This window comes from Haliotis rufescens, unplaced genomic scaffold (assembly GCF_023055435.1).
Source record: "Haliotis rufescens isolate VD_foot unplaced genomic scaffold, xgHalRufe1.0.p SCAF_56, whole genome shotgun sequence".
In the NCBI taxonomy this organism is placed as follows: domain Eukaryota; kingdom Metazoa; phylum Mollusca; class Gastropoda; order Lepetellida; family Haliotidae; genus Haliotis; species Haliotis rufescens.
This window is the reverse complement of record NW_025964290.1, coordinates 77,225-94,206: the sequence shown is the minus strand read 5'-3', so window position 1 is coordinate 94,206 and position 16,982 is coordinate 77,225. Positions and strand designations below refer to the sequence as shown.

The following is a 16,982-nucleotide window of genomic DNA, read 5'->3' as shown; positions in this document are numbered from 1 at the left end:
AATTTTCTTACCTGATCATGCGAAGTTCCAAACACAACAAATGACAAAAAAGTTTTTACAAGTTTTATTCATCTCCCAAAACAACAAACAGTTACACGTAAATAAAGACATACGTACACACGGCGACGTGAACGGCACACCACGTCACTGTCAGGTCTCGATCCTTGCCACCGTCTACACAAACACGACACTGACGTCACTGAGCGCCGCGGGACACGAGGAGATCCAACACTCGCGTATGTCTATAGAGTCTCGCCCTGTCGGCCGCCGTCCCCCCGTCGTTGTTCCTGGCGTCGATGTCCACCACGTTCAGAGACAGCACAAACTTCACCGTCTCCAAGTCTCCTCCAATACAGGCGATGTGAAGGGTGTTGTCACCGCGCCTGTCCACCAGTGACACATCGGCCCCTTTACCCACCAGGAGCTCCACCACGTCTCTGTGTCCATACCTTGCTGCCCCCATCACCGGTGTCCAGCTCCTCCTCCTACAATCGACGTCCACCCTCCGAGACAGGAGCTGCTTCACCCACTCCAGGCTCCCGGCAATGCTGGCGACATGGAGGTCCCTGCAGTCTGCTGCACTCTCCTACCCAGAGTTCCATGCGGTCGGCAGCCAGCTAGCATAGTACCTCTGCCACAGGCCAGCGCCATGTGACGATTCGTCACATCTTTCACAGTCCATTCAAGATATTGCATATGCTTTTCATCCGTTTCATGTTTTACAAGTCTACACATTTTCATAAACAAATGTCAAAGAATGGTTAACTTTCATTGAGAAAGTATGCAAATACGTAAAAATCTACTTGTTTTTGCGTAGTTATCCTATGTTTACATTGGTTGTACGGCTCCACGTGCTGTCATCGAAGCCCAACGGAGAGCTAGCGACACGGTCACTTTGATGCATAAATATATATTGTCATGCAACTCACTGTCGCAGTTGTAGTAGCATATCTATATAGTTATGCAAAACAATATGTAAAGCGCCCCCAAATACTTGCATTAGTCCGTTCTATACTGATTTCTGAAAAAGCGCGTTTGTTTACAAACAAGAGAAAAGTCCGGTCATGTGATATGCAAATTAGCCTGTGGCAGTGGTGTTATGCTGAGTCACCACTGCGACGGAGTGTGAGTCTGCTGGTGATGGAGTCGCTGTAACACAAAGTAAACTCTGTACACTTCCAGACATCTTCGCCATACATCTACATGGTTCACACCTCAACGTGGTGACACGTGACACGGTACGTCATCAACCACTTCCAACATGGCTGACAACACAAGGATCAAGGGGAAGGACGACAGCTGGTTCATGTAATCAAGGATTATGTGGTCAATGTTTAAAATCTTTCTGTCACATCCAGTTGTTGTAACATTATTCTGTGTGTGGCTGGCGAGTGTCAACGTTTCATGGACTGAGCTTTATGAGATGATACTGTCAGTACAGTTGCCCTTTGGACATATTAGATAGATCTTATAAGACATGACATTGGAGTATGTCAGTCTGTTTGTTTGTTTGTTGTTTTACGCCGCACTCAGCAGTAGTCCAGCAATAAGATGGCGGAGTCGGATAAAGACAGACAGTCCAGTGGTTGACAACATGAGCACCGATCGACACAACTGGGTACGATGACATGCAAGAAGCAAGTCAGAACCCTATGGGTCTATACCCCAGCTTGTTAATTGTTGGGGGGATTAAAGTGTGGGCTTTCTACCTGCTGGGTTCTCCCACCTACCCTGTGTAGCAGGCTTTTTTGTGGTCGTCACTGGTGTCCTCGCGGTCCGGCTCGGGTCGCTCGAGGCTGAAACACAGAACATGCTGTTCAGAAAACAATACAGACCACATAAGCATTAGACATATCAGATATTCGACAAAGTTTAGGTTTTTACAATTTTGACTGATGAATACAATTTCAAAACCATTCATCTTAGTAGAGGTATTATTATAAGGTAGTCTAGCGACTAATAAATCACTCAAACGCCTATCATAAATATACAACACAAAAATTGAGATTGCTGTTCATCTGAGCCGCGCGTCTGTACAGGCTTGTTGGATTGAGTCTTATGGTGGTACTGGCAATACAATTGACTTGTTTCAAATTATTAGAATAATAAGAGACTACATTTATCAGCTTGTTATTGTAGAGACTGTTCATATGAAGGTTTTTGGAGTGAACTTTCAGGCTTATATTTGTTACATGTTGATGTGACCTCATCTCGTACAAAGTTGGACAGTGACAGTATCTACCACCTGCTGGGTTCTCCCACCTACCATGGGTCGTCACTGTCGTCATCTGTGCAGCCCTTTCTCCGTGGCTCCGGTCGCTCGAGGCTGAAACACAAAATATGCTGTTCAGTTGGGTTGGGTGAGTTGGGTTTTACAGGTTCTTAGCAATATTCCAGCAATATCTGGGCGGGGAACACTAGACATGGGCTTCGAACATTGTACCCATGTGGGGGAATCGACCCCAGTTTTTCCGCGCGAAGGGCGAATGCTTTAACCACTAGGCTACCCACCACCCAAAACCCCCATATATGCTGTTCAGAAAACTATATATTGCAGGTAAACATTATAACTATTGGCCTCAGAGAAGCTTTTGCCTTTCAACAAATGTGTGACTTTCAAATTTATTCACTGATGAACTTAACTTATAATACATTTGTTGCAGTAGAGGCTTATTCATATATCATAGCATGGTGACTGACAAATTTTGGAAATCACTTATATTTATTAGATTTAGATTGCTTTTATCACTTCTGAGATATATCTCTTCTCTTGGTTGAAGTTGCAGGAACTGAATAGATTGTTATTTTGTTGTCATAATAATATAATCATACAACATACAACAAAAATGAACATTACTACATCAGCGATAGAAATTGGCACTCGTCCTATATTCCTTGCCAAACATCCCAATAGTTCAGATATCATAACGACTAGGCTAGTAGACATGTCATTCTTTAGGGTTTTATATGTTACCATTATGAGGACTAAGGACTAAACATGTTTATATTGCTGTACACAGAATACACAGAATATGTGCATTTATTATTTTGGAACTTTACAAGTTATACAACATGGTATTACATCAGCTACCTACCCTTAATTCTCAATTATGGAATGATTAGTATTTTAGTCTGACTTCGTTAGTTGTGGGTGGAATCGTTATGACAATGAAATGGTCCCCGCAAGTTGGTGCGTTGTTGCATAATATCTGCATTTGAGTATCAATACTGTGAATAGCAAACCTTCTTCGCTCATACAGGTCAAATACTGAACATTGTTTTCTAATTTTCATTGCCTGCTATGTTATTACTACTGCATATTTAAATAATACTCAGGTATTTGTTGCGAGTGAGAATCGATGCACACCCTTATATATATTTTGACCAGGATATGACGCCCACCACCAGTGTAATTCTGGAGGAAAATATATTTCTCGTGCATTTCAACCAACGTCTGTGGACAATGGGCATTTTACACAATTGTTACATCGTCAAATCGACTACTGTCTTGATGGTTTCTCTGGGTCCATATTGCCTTTGCCAATTGATGATAACAGGCTACTAAATGTAGAGTGCTGCGACCTATCGTAAATTATTTGTTGTTCCAAGTGACTTTGCTTGATGTTTTAGTCCCCACCCTCCCCAATACAAACACTCTCTTAACTAGACTCGGAAACTGGTGCATTTTACGTCGTTTGGTGTCTCGGGCTACACAGTATTACAAACGTCGATATACGACATGCTACAGATTAATATTTCAGTGATGACATTTTCTTGATGATATACAATCAATGTAAAATAGCAACAGGTCTACTTGACTACGCGCGTGTGCAACAGAGTAGTAATTCAGTGTCAGGAAAACCATTTGCAACACTGTCATAATTCAGCATTCCGAGCGATGCGGCAGTACATTCATCACAGATCAGCCCACTATCTGAGGCAGAAACTGTCGCCGGCACTACTTGATGTTTGATACGGTGTTTGGTTGTGTAAAGAAGGGAATAAACATGTGGCTCTATAAAGTGATAAGACTGAAATGCCGATTGCCCGTGTGACATTCGCCAAATTGTTTTCGCATTTAACGTCCGTTCTAACTTAGTCATAAAATAATGAGAATCCTGCACATTTTCTCTTACATATTCTGCATTTCCTTGCAATTCTTCAAAAACAATGCAAAAATACATTTGTTCCTGATAATATTTTCCGGATTCGAAGAACAAAGCTGCAGGCCTTGAGTGTAAAAATAATATGGCTGACACATTTGGCCGTTCTGTGATGCAGGATAACGTTTTAAAAATATAAGCGAAAAAACACATCCGACACTTGACTGAACAGATATAGAATCATCTCATATAGTCTTCAGTCCCAGTTGTAAATAATTGTTATTAGTTCAGAGATCAAACTTACAAGCATATATTTTGCAATATACTGATTAAAATAGAACAAGCTTTTCAGTTGAAACGAGGTATGAATGTTTACATCCAGACGTTTGTTATCCCCGGTGACAGGCTAAACAAACGTCTGGGTGTAAACATTGTGTGAAGCAAGCACCTGATTCCTTCAAAATGTATTCTATTTACAATGTTTGTTTCATTTAATTTCCTAACAAAATTCTGAAGTACAAGCGGAAAACTTACCCACCGTTTACGTCCTAACACGAGTGACACGTCCCACTGCCAGTCAAGAAACGCAAGAAACGCCTTGACTGGCGAAGGGGCGAGCTATGACGTCAGTGTGACGTGTCTGGTTAGGAGCATGTCATAGTTAGGCGCTCGGCTGCTTGTGCCGATCACTCTAAGATAATACAGTGTGGAGTGATACTAGAAGTATTACTACAGTCTCACCTTATTTCGTCTCAGATTGCATGTTTAGGTAAAAAATTAAGCCTACTTCATTGGTTAAAGAAATCTACCTCATCACCGTCCGTAAAATATGTCTTTATTTTTATGCTAAGATGCTTCCCTAAAAGATCAAAGGCACCGACAATACTTTATCCTGCGACAAAGCATTGTTTCCGCGTGAAGATCCGGAGTAGAATAAGGTCTCGAGCAACCCATGCTTGGCGTAAGAGGCGAGGTCGGGTGGTCAGGCTCGTTTACTTGGTTGATGCATGTCATCGATCCCAATTGCGTGGATCGATGTTCATGATATTAATCACTGGATTGTCTGGTCCAGACTCGATTATTTACAGACTGCCGTCATTTAGATGGAATATTGCTGAGTGCGGCGTTAAACAACAAACCAACCAAACCAACCATGCGACAACAGTCACAAAATTGTTCGATTTGGGCGTTGGTGCCCTAAGAAATTAAGTATGTCTTCAGCATGGATCGATGCTCATGACATCAATCACTGTAACGACTCGATCTATTGACTGTAACGACTCGATCTATTGACTGTAACGGCTCGATCTATTGACTGCAAGCCTGCACTTCTCACTTTACCATGGGAACATATTTTTAAACTGGTCGAGCCCGACTTGCCTGGCCCTCGCCCTGCATGAGACATCATTTTGGCTTGTTAAGAACCATCAGACCATGAACTCATGTTTGTGTTTTGATCGGAAAATTACCAAGAACTACTGACCAGTTCCTCAACCTTATCACAAGCAAACATAGCATTGAAGCTATCGCGACGGTAGCCACCATTTTGAATGTTGTATTTGTAAAACATGTCGGCCGCTGACATAGTGGTGAAGTGTTGCCTTGTCGCTGTTGCATTTCGTATTGGTTATTTTCAAAAATTTTACTGAACATGAAATTTGATTGAAGATGAATGCGCCCAGGTATTTAACTCAGTCACAGCAATAACACATGTGCATACTTAAGTCCGTTAAGTAGGAACTAAATCTGCGGGTTAAAGAGTCGTTGGTTATCTGATAAACTAGTAATTTATCGATAAAGGATCGTCAAAAAGGATATCCTGAATGACTATTATTTCGCGCCGCTTTTAACAGTATTTCGGTTATACCACCGTGTGTCTAGCTTGATGTGGGAGGAAAATACGAAATATTGTATAGTGCTGGGATTCGAACCTACGATTATAGATTTCTTGCACGCCCAGGGGACGCAACTCTTCACTGCGAATTGTGCCGCCTAAAACGACTGGGTCAACCGTGTCTGTCTGTCTGTCTGTCCCTTTGTATAAATAAGATAACTATATTTACGCGACTAAATGTTACTCAAATGGACTCTCCTGAAAGTGTCAATCTTATTCTGCTTTGTATATGCGCGACGGAACGGTCGCTATACCTGCTATATACCAATTAACAGAATATTTATCTATATAAACAGGGCGTTAAAAAAAACCTTGACAATGCGGTTCTGACAATTCAATCAGGAAGACGAGTTTTTTTCAAAATGGAACTCAGAAAGGTGACAATGTTTCATCATGTGTGGTTATTTCGGCGTCTGTCATATAACAACTATAACTCCTGTATCCATGATCAGATTCTATATTTCTACAGGGCGTTAGAAACCTATCGACAGTGCGGTCCTGCAAACATTATCTTCCGAGTTATCAGGCAAACAATTGTTTTGAAACAGGACTCAGAACGGTGGAAAGTTTGCTCTCCAAATCCTTATCCTAAATCTGAATTCACATTTATTTAAATGATTGGAATGACTATGTGAATGCGGTTAGGGGATTGTGGGTTGAAGAACTCGTGGGTACCAATGATGTGTAAGACGATGGAGGCGATGATTCGGAGACATCGATGTTGAAAATGATGAGCCTGATCTAAAGTGGTCTGTCGGTTTACACGGGTGGCCCGGTCGTCTATAGGGCGCGATTGTGGGTTCGAATCCCGGTTTGTCCCGATTATGTTTCTAGGTTTGTCAGCACCATACCCGTGCTCGTGGGTTTCACCGACCTGCATCACTTCGGGCTTAGCTCCCCATTAAGCTGACTCGTCGTGATATAACTGCAATAATATTTGAAGCGGCGTTTAAACCAACTCACCCAAAACATGTGCGGCGGAAGGATTTTTGCTGATCAATTCCCGTCTATGACTTGTCACAGATTCTTGTTACTTCGCGTGTCCCGCTGTGATATTGCTGGAATAATGCTAAAAGCATACTCACTCACTCACTCACTCACTCACTCACTCACTCACTCACTCCGCGTGTCATACAAAGATACCTTTCACAGATATGTCAGGCACCTTTATCACACGAAGGACGTATAAATAATCAATTGATAATATTTTCATTTATGCTTCAAAATAATTTTCTACTTTAATGTTTCAACAAGGGGGGTCCACCGCCACTGAACCCCCCTGTGCTGTCTGTGTAAGAAAATACGGATCTGCAGACAGCGTTCGGCTTCGACCGTAATAAAGAACTGCGCATGCGTGGAACGCGTTTCATTCGACAACCTCCCTACAAATATAAAAACTACTGACGTCTACCCCTATGTCTGTATACCAGAGTTAAATTAATTGTTCTAACTCTTCGGGCGCTTTTAAAGCTGAATGTATTTGGTGATAAATGTCACCGTTTAAGAAAATGTCTATATTACTGGTTAACCAAATCAACGCCAAATGAAAATGGCAGACAAAATTCCATGCAACTGGGCCTAATGTATATTTAGCACGAAAACAAAACTATTGTGTCTATATCATAAGTCTCCACGGGACAACTGCCATTTCAAGGAACCACCTCTCAATGTATACTATAGATCACGCTTTTACTTTGTGTTTTTCCACATTTACAGGAACGAACGATCGAGCCGATCGAGGTAAGGCCAACTAGGCCAAGTGATGAAACTAGACTCGTGACTGCAAATATATAAATTGTCAATGCAAGAGTGAGTGAATGAGTGAGTATGTTTTTAGGCCCTTTTTAGCAATATTCCAGCAAAATCACGGCGGGGGACACCAGAAATGGGCTTCACACATTGTACCCATGTCGGAAATCGAACCCGGGTCGTCGGCGTGACGAGCGAACGCTTTAACCACTAGGCTACCCGACCGCCCCTCAATGCAAGAGAATAACAAATCTAGATTATCCGCCGAAACAGATTCCATTTTGGATAGAGGGCAAATAGCGGTAAAGATTATGTGAATGAGCACTGAAAATCAGTGATGACACCAGGTGTTCGCGAAAAGAATAAGCATGTCCTGACCTACGGGTAGCGCCCGCACTGTATGGTGGCATGTGCTCTTACTGCAATAACATATTCTCCCTTGAACAGTTTGTTTTTTCAACTATATGTAATAGTTTTCTGAAAAATCTATGGGATGTGTGGGTAATTGAAATAATGCCTTATGGGTAATTGAGTAGAAAGTACATGCATTTCTATTTCTTTAAACAATTGCCAATAACATGTCACGTTTGGTAATTTTTCGACTTTTGTAAGCTGTTTAACCCCGAATGCAAGACATTTGTAAGAAAGTTTACCGCAATAATGAGCGTGAGACAGTGAGATCATCGTCCTGTAGAAACATTTTGACAAGCAGGTATAAATTTTCCCTCGGAAATAGCTTGAGTTAATAGTAATAGGGCATGCCTTAATCCTTTAATAGGGCGTGCCTTCACGAAAAGGACATATTGTGAATGAATGAAAAATGAAGCAAAACGATTCGGTTTGGTACGTCGTGTGCCATTGTAACAGGCGGACATACGGTATAGTTTATTAACGATATGTAAAGCATGTGCATGGCAGGTCAGTTATGCGACAGATGTAAAACATTTGAGTTAATAGTGAGTCACTGATTGAGAGAATTCAATCTAAGGCCGCATATAAGCCATGTAACGAGGAGAGGAGTTTGTCAACCTCTGAGTGCCCCTAGCATTAACTGCCAGTCTTCCGTCTCACATGCACGAAGTCAATCACATTCCTGTAAATTATTAGGTAACCCGCAATATTCTTTTTGCTCTATCACTGGGCGTTGAACGTGTCATGACATGATGCGCACGCAAATCGAGTGGGTGAAGAGCGAGATGCTCGAGATGATTGATACTAGATGTAAGTATAGTTGTCAGCGATAAGATTCAGTGAGGAGATTTGAGTTATTTATGTAACTTAACATCACTTTTAGAACTAAACAAAAGATGGAGAGACGTATTTCATTTCGCGAATATTATGTGCCGGTATGTGTCCAACTTAATCTCTGATATTTCTAAGCGGGGTACTTGTGAAGCATATGACAAGGGACTGATAGAAAAGTTCTCTCCTTAAAGGTTGTTCATACATGGCTTCAACCACGAGGTGTTAATGAAGCACAGTGCTGGTGTATGATGTCTACTGTACAGTGTTAGAAGTGTTAATGACACTTCCCGCCTCAATTAGAAACACAGGTCTGGTGTATCATGTCTACTGTACAGTGTTAGAAGTGTTAATGACACTTCCCGCCTCAATTAGAAACACAGGACTGGTGTATCATGTCTACTGTACAGTGTTAGAAGTGTTAATGACGTTTTCTGTCGCCATTAGAAACACAGGGCTGGTGTATCATGTCTACTGTACAGTGTTAGAAGTGTTAATGACGTTTTCTGTCGCCATTAGAAACACAGGACGCCTTTGGTGTTTATATTTTACAAATTTTGAGGTACAATCAACCACGCTCTTTCTGCCAAGATTTCAAAGACCGTCATCTGACTCTTGCTCAAAAGTTGTTTGGTCAAGGTTACAACGTTCAAGGCCTCAGTAAACCTTTCAAAAAGCTTTATGGTAACCAAGTGGAGGAAAATTTCCAAATTTGATGCGTCAGTGACAAAACTGATGTCCGACACAATTCCCTTATTTGACTCCCCTTTTCGCAAACACCTGGTCTCACCATATGCTCATGATAGTTTTCAATATTCCCAACAGTTAATAGAAATCCAACCTTTCTGTTTCTGTTCCGTCAAGTCTTGGATTTGTTTCTCACGCAGCGCATCACGGTCCTCAAGTTCCTGTATCTGTAATGATGAAATTCAAGTTTAGTCTGGTGGATCAATTTATTGACACACTCATAAACTAATCATACTAATAACACAAATACAAAGAAAATATTATAACGAAATCAGCAAACCTGGGAATGAGTGAGGTTTTACGCTGCTTTTAGCAATATTCCAGCAATATCACGGTGGGGGACACCAGAAATTGGCTTCACACATTGTACCCATGTCGGAATCGAACCCGGGTCTTCGGCGTGACGAGCGAACGCTTTATCCACTAGGCTACCGGACCGCCCCCACAAAACTGGGACAACGGTCCATTATGTCATTTCGAAAGAGTATTTTGGTTGAGTACTAGTATATGCAGGAGTATTTACCTGACAGGTTGAGTATAGACAGGAGTATTTACCTGACAGGTTGAGTATAGACAGTAGTATTTACCTGACAGGTTGAGTATATACAGGAGTATTTACCTGGCAGGTTGAGTACTAGTATATATAGAGGATTCATCACGAGTGTTTTTTAATATGGGAAATATCAACCGAGTCTTAGTTAATCGTTATTTGCCGAGCCTTTGGCGAGAAAACATTTATTATTTGAGACCGCTGACTGTTGTCTACTGTCGTTTTGGATATAACGCGAGGGGCCGCTCTGCATGACGTGAGTTTCATCAACAAGCTGGGATGTCACAGTGTGAGATGGAGTATTTCGTGAAATGATGTTGGATATTTGCTTGTGCTGGTCAGGATTAATATGGCAGTAATTGTTCACGGAATGGATGTTTTTGTGGCCAGTTGTCTGCATTATTTGATTTGGCAGAACATTATTGTCATTCAACTTTTGCACAATGAGTTTGCGCGCAGAGTGATTTGTGAGTCGTTTCGATGTTTGGAGACTGGCGGCATTAGCACATGTTTTTCATGAGAGAGAGGAAAGTTTGTTTTTCCCAATACGATGGCGGATAAACCACTGATCGCCAGGTTTAGGCATGCCTAAAGTGTGTGTGCCGATGTAAAAGGGATCGTCATCTCGACAGAAGTCGAGTGGACGCGTGGAGGCATACAACTGTTACACCTGCACAGGGCACCGGGAGGGATCAGCAACATTAGCCCACATTTTCTAACACCGTTATCAAGCTGAAGCGACAACAACCGAGCGATGAGATACATATATGCATGACATGGTGTGATAAGCAGCAGGTTCACATTGACAACAACAAGTGATAGATAACAAATACACACAGGCTCATGAATATTCATAGAGCACCTTGTGGTAGGTTCCTAGCTTATCAAATAGACTGGTTCTGACTCACCCTTTGCTGTATTCCCTGAAAGTCCCTATGGGTGTCCTTGGTCAGCTCGCCTCGTAGTTTGCCAAGACTCTCTTTGTAAGAGTCTCTTTCCCGTTTAACTTTTCTGAACTGGCGTTTAACTGATCGGAGTTGTGTCTTTGTGTTATGAATGCTGGCTTTCAGGCTTTTGACTATATCAAGAACACGTCCGCTGATAATATTGCCAATGTATTCTTCTTTCAGGATGCCAGTAATCGCTTGCTTCACTAGAGGCTTTATCAAGGCAGGGATGAACGTGTCAGTCAGTTCTTCTTTCAGTGATGACTCCAGCAAGTCAAAGTTGTTACTCATTTCAGTCCCCAAATCATCAACTGTGCCTTTCCACGCCTGCATCGTTCTGTCCAGCAGGTTTAGTTTCCTAGAGAAGGCTGCCAAATTGGTATCAGCATGTACGTCTCTGACACCTAACAGCAACACAAGACTGATGAATATAACTCCAGACATCTTTGTTGTGCATAAGCGACTGTGTGGCCCGCAGTTAGAAAACGACTGATACACCGACTGATACACCGACCCTGCCCGGGGATACAGCTGCTCCATATAAGTACTTCCTGTGTGCACATGTAGCTTCATAACAGCAAACATGGCGGATAATCCCAGTTATCACAATAGTGTCGTGCGGAGGGTATTACCACCATTCAAGAAATAATATATTAGGAAGATTTCTTTTTTGACATTAATTAATCTGCCGCCAACCCCTTTATCATTAACGATGTATGTAAGTAACTTGAGAATTGACTTCACTTTGTGTGAAACTGTTTGTGCCTCTCTTTATGAAGGTTTATACTCCAATGAACTCACACAAAGTACAAGTCAATTTATTTCACTCGTTCTAACTCGAAAGATGTAGATCGATACACAATTTTATTTAGTATGTGTGACTTCATGTTTACACTGACACCCACCCAACAGCCAGCTGTATCGCGGAATGAAGTGACAGGAGCATATGTATGATCGACGTGTTCTTAAGTGACATCTTTGTAGTTAGTTTACAAGAAATAGCCTCAAATGATAACATCATAAGTAGAGAAATGTCTGTTAAGAAATACCTCAGCCAGAATGGCAGCGCGTCGTAATACAGATACATCAGGCACAAGACGTTAAAATGGGCGACACGATAAACGTAAATGAACAAGTGTCAGACCAGGATGGGTCGTAGCGAGGATATTCGTGCACGATCCTGCAGTCAAACTCACCTACTTTTCTCAATGACACCTTATCAACTTATCAACCATGTAGTCTCACATATATCTCATGATCCACCCATCCCAGACACCCACGTCTATATCTATCATGTACTCTCACATATATCTCATGATCCACCCATCCCAAAAACCCAGGTCTATATCAACCATGTACTCTCACATATATCTCATGATCCACCCATCCCAGAAACCAACGTCTATATCAACCATGTACTCTCACATATATCTCATGATCCACCCATCCCAGAAACCAACGTCTATATCAACCATGTACTCTCACATATATCTCATGATCCACCCATCCCAGAAACCCAGGTCTATATCTACCATGTACTCTCACATATATCTCATGATCCACCCATCCCAGACGCCCAGGTCTATATCTACCATGTAGTCTCACATATATCTCATGATCCACCCATCCCAGAAACCAACGTCTATATCAACCATGTAGTCTCACATATATCTCATGATCCACCCATCCCAGACACCCACGTCTATATCTATCATGTACTCTCACATATATCTCATGATCCACCCATCCAAAAAACCCAGGTCTATATCAACCATGTAGTCTCACATACATCTCATGATCCACCCATCCCAGAAACCAACGTCTATATCAACCATGTACTCTCACATATATCTCATGATCCACCCATCCCAAAAACCCAGGTCTATATCAACCATGTACTCTCACATATATCTCATGATCCACCCATCCCAGAAACCAACGTCTATATCAACCATGTACTCTCACATATATCTCATGATCCACCCATCCCAGAAACCAACGTCTATAACAACCATGTACTCTCACATATATCTCATGATCCACCCATCCCAGAAACCCAGGTCTATATCTACCATGTAGTCTCACATATATCTCATGATCCACCCATCCCAGACACCCAGGTCTATATCTATCATTTTGTCCTACATATACCCCATGTTCTACTCATCCCTGACATCAAGATTTATATGTACCATGTAGTCTCATCTTTTCCCTTGATCCTGGACTGTTTTCACATTTCATGTAATCTTTATTAACTTAGACTTGTCAGTATGAACGTGAAACACTCCTGTTTACAGTCAATAGTATCGAAGACATTTTACTTTCTAAAATAAAAATATAACAGTATCACTATCTGAAGCTGAGATTCTGATTGCCGGATGCAGACAACTGTAAGTGAACGAGGGTTGACGTTGAGATACACTTAAGCGGAATGTTGCAGTCCATGCCTTTATAACACGCGGCACATGTATCACGGATAACTCATGTGGAATAACAACACTCACCTGAAACCCACAGCTGCAACCCACAGCTTCAGCTCACAGCTAAAACCAACAGATTCAACCCACATCTGCAGCCCACAGCTTACACCCACAACTGAAACCCACAGCTTCAACCCACAACTGCAACCCACAGCTTCAACCCACAACTGAAACCCACAACCCACAACTGAAACCCACAACGCACAAGTGCAATCCACAACTTCAACCCACAGCTTCAACCCACAACTGAAACCCACAACCCACAACTGAAACCCACAACGCACAAGTGCAACCCACAACTGCAACCCACAGCTTCAACCCACAACTGCAACCCACAGCTTCAACCCACAACTGAAACCCACAACCCACAACTGAAACCCACAACGCACAAGTGCAACCCCAACTGCAACCCACAGCTTCAACCCACAACTGAAACCCACACCTGCAACCTACAACTGAAACCCACAACCCACAACTGAAACCCACAACGCACAAGTGCAATCCACAACTGAAACCCACAACGCACAAGTGCAATCCACAACTGAAACCCACACCTGCAACCCACAACTGAAACCCACAACCCACAACTGAAACCCACAACGCACAAGTGCAATCCACAACTGAAACCCACAACGCACAAGTGCAATCCACAACTGAAACCCACACCTGCAACCCACAACTGAAACCCACAACCCACAACTGAAACCCACAACGCACAAGTGCAATCCACAACTGAAACCCACAGCTGCAACCCACAACTGAAACCCACAACGCACAAGTGCAACCCACAACTGAAACCCACAGCTTCAACCCACAACTGAAACCCACAGCCCACAACTGAAACCCACAACGCACAAGTGCAATCCACAACTGAAACCCACACCTGCAACCTACAACTGAAACCCACAACGCACAAGTGCAACCCACAAGTGCAACCCACAGCTTCAACCCACAACTGAAACCCACAACCCACAACTGAAACCCACAACGCACAAGTGCAACCCACAACTGCAACCCACAGCTGCAACCCACAACTGCAACCCACAGCTTCAACCCACAACTGAAACCCACAACCCACAACTGAAACCCACAACGCACAAGTGCAACCCACAACTGAAACCCACACCTGCAACCTACAACTGAAACCCACAACCCGCAACTGAAACCCACAACCCACAACTGAAACCCACAACGCACAAGTGCAACCCACAACTGAAACCCACACCTGCAACCTACAACTGAAACCCACAACCCGCAAATACGATCGAAATATCAGAGGAGGAAAAGTTCTTCTGAATTATTTGACAGAAATGTTTTTTATGGACGACGGTTAGTTCATCGAGCACGCAGCCCATTATGCCGTGAGTCGAGTGTTGTCAACACCAACACTCGAGACCGTTATATCCGCTCCTTGACCCAGAAACGATATGCTGACATCTACGAGGTGGTACGACAGAGTCGGCGACGGATGTGAAGCCTGCACATGTCTAGTCATGTAACCAACGAGGAAAGATATCGATAGAACGTTAATATCACATGTTACCGCTGATACAGTTAAATTCATCACACAATAAAATAATAGTATTGGATAATGCTGAATGCGTGCTCTTGAAAGTACATGTTCATTAGAGTAATGTACATACTAGTCAAATTGATTGCAATAAAAAGGTGATAGTATAGCGCGGCATCAACGATGTATTGACGTCGGACATCGTCAGTAGACACACATTTAGTCCCCGAGATAAAATTGTCGTAGTCACAAATACGTATCTTCAAAATAAAATCCAATGGAGCCCAGAACAGTGCTTAATTTCAGGGGTAGAACTGAAGCAATACAGACTTGCCAAATCGTTCTAGACCTGATTGATATCTATAAATATTCAATAACAGCCAAAGCAAGTCTGTATCAAACTAAACCAAGTCTAGTTTCCTTGATTCCACATATGAAAACAGCAGAAGAGGAAAGTTTTTTTTGAAAACAAACATATTTTAAGGAAAGGTGAGGTGAAATGGGGTTTAACGTCTCGTCAAAGATTATTGCACTTATATAGCGACGTGCATGTACATGTGTGTGTTTGTGTGGCTGCTTGTACTAGTCCGGAATGATGCCGATTGATAGTGCTAGCCCACTGAGATACCATGCCACAGTTTAACATGAATACCCCACTCAGACACAGTATACTGACTCCGTTTTAAGGAAAGGTTTTCATCGATTAGTGTTAGTCAAGGAGAATCCAGCTAGAGCCAGTCTGGGTCAGTGTTATCGGATATGTTGGACTGTTTGCTGAAAAGAACAAGAGCACACGGACAAGGGTAAAATGTAGAGATTAGAGCATTACCACCACACAAGAATCTGTTATATAAGATATATGTTATTGTCATTTGAAACCTCTGAACAATTACGAGTTATTGTATACTCTGTAATCTTTCGTCATGGACAGCCTCCGTGGTCAAGTGGTAGAACGTCCGCCCGGAGAGAGGAAGGTCGGTGGTTCGATCCCCGGCCTCGTCATACCAGAATACATTAAAAGCTGGTACTTGTCGTTACACTGCCTGACGCTCGGCATTAAGGGGCTAAAATAAAGACTGGTCCGCTCGGAGTACACTGTTTTTGAGTTGGGTATTTATGATGTGGCATGGTATCTCAGTCGACTGGCACTCTAAAATCTCCGGACTATACACTTAGCCACACACACACACACACATGCACATGCGGCATGCAGACCGCTATATAAGAGCAATAATCTTGAAGGCCACATTAACTCTCACATCACCTTTCGCCATGGTAGAATAGTTTTGTTTTATTTTGCTTGAATTATCAACAAATAATTAGAGCTGCATTGTTAACACCAACCTGGAGATATACAATATCACTACTGAAGTGCATATCTGATCAAGAGGACAAATCCGCTAATATTTCCTTCTTAAATAATGACCGTTACAGGCATTCAAATCATCATATTACACCAGAGACCATAAAATATAGTCTATTCTATTCTCTGATTATACTATGTGTAGTTTAAATGTCGGAGGGTGTTGAATAATATTTCACTCAGCAATATTCCAGCTGTATAACGGTGGTCTGTAAATAAAAGAGTCTGGACCACACAATGCAGTGATTGACACCATGAGCATCGATTGGGATATGTATCAAGTCAGTGAGTCTGACCACCCGATCCCGTAAGTCGCCGATTATGACAAGCATGGGTTGCTTGGAACGTATTCCAACCCGGATCTTCATAGGTATTTTCTTTAAATAATAAGATATCA

At 42.3% G+C, this 16,982-nt stretch overlaps 1 protein-coding gene across 2 annotated transcripts; it reads right to left on the bottom strand.

Annotated features, from left to right (window-relative positions):
* Positions 1-49: 49 nt before the first annotated feature.
* On the bottom strand, positions 50-12,436 carry LOC124126740. Of its 2 annotated transcripts, none has more exons than XM_048385223.1 (6): positions 11,194-12,436; positions 9,830-9,902; positions 2,267-2,326; positions 1,731-1,796; positions 1,129-1,149; positions 50-570 (listed from the first exon to the last, which is right to left on the bottom strand). In XM_048385223.1, exons 1-6 carry the CDS (start codon positions 11,815-11,817, stop codon positions 197-199), a joined length of 1,218 nt encoding a protein of 405 aa, XP_048241180.1. In that variant the 5' UTR covers positions 11,818-12,436; the 3' UTR covers positions 50-196. The 2 variants fall into 2 exon arrangements, with proteins under 2 accessions (XP_048241180.1, XP_048241179.1); XM_048385222.1 differs by having other exon boundaries at positions 50-579; positions 1,138-1,149; positions 11,194-12,433.
* Positions 12,437-16,982: the final 4,546 nt, after the last annotated feature.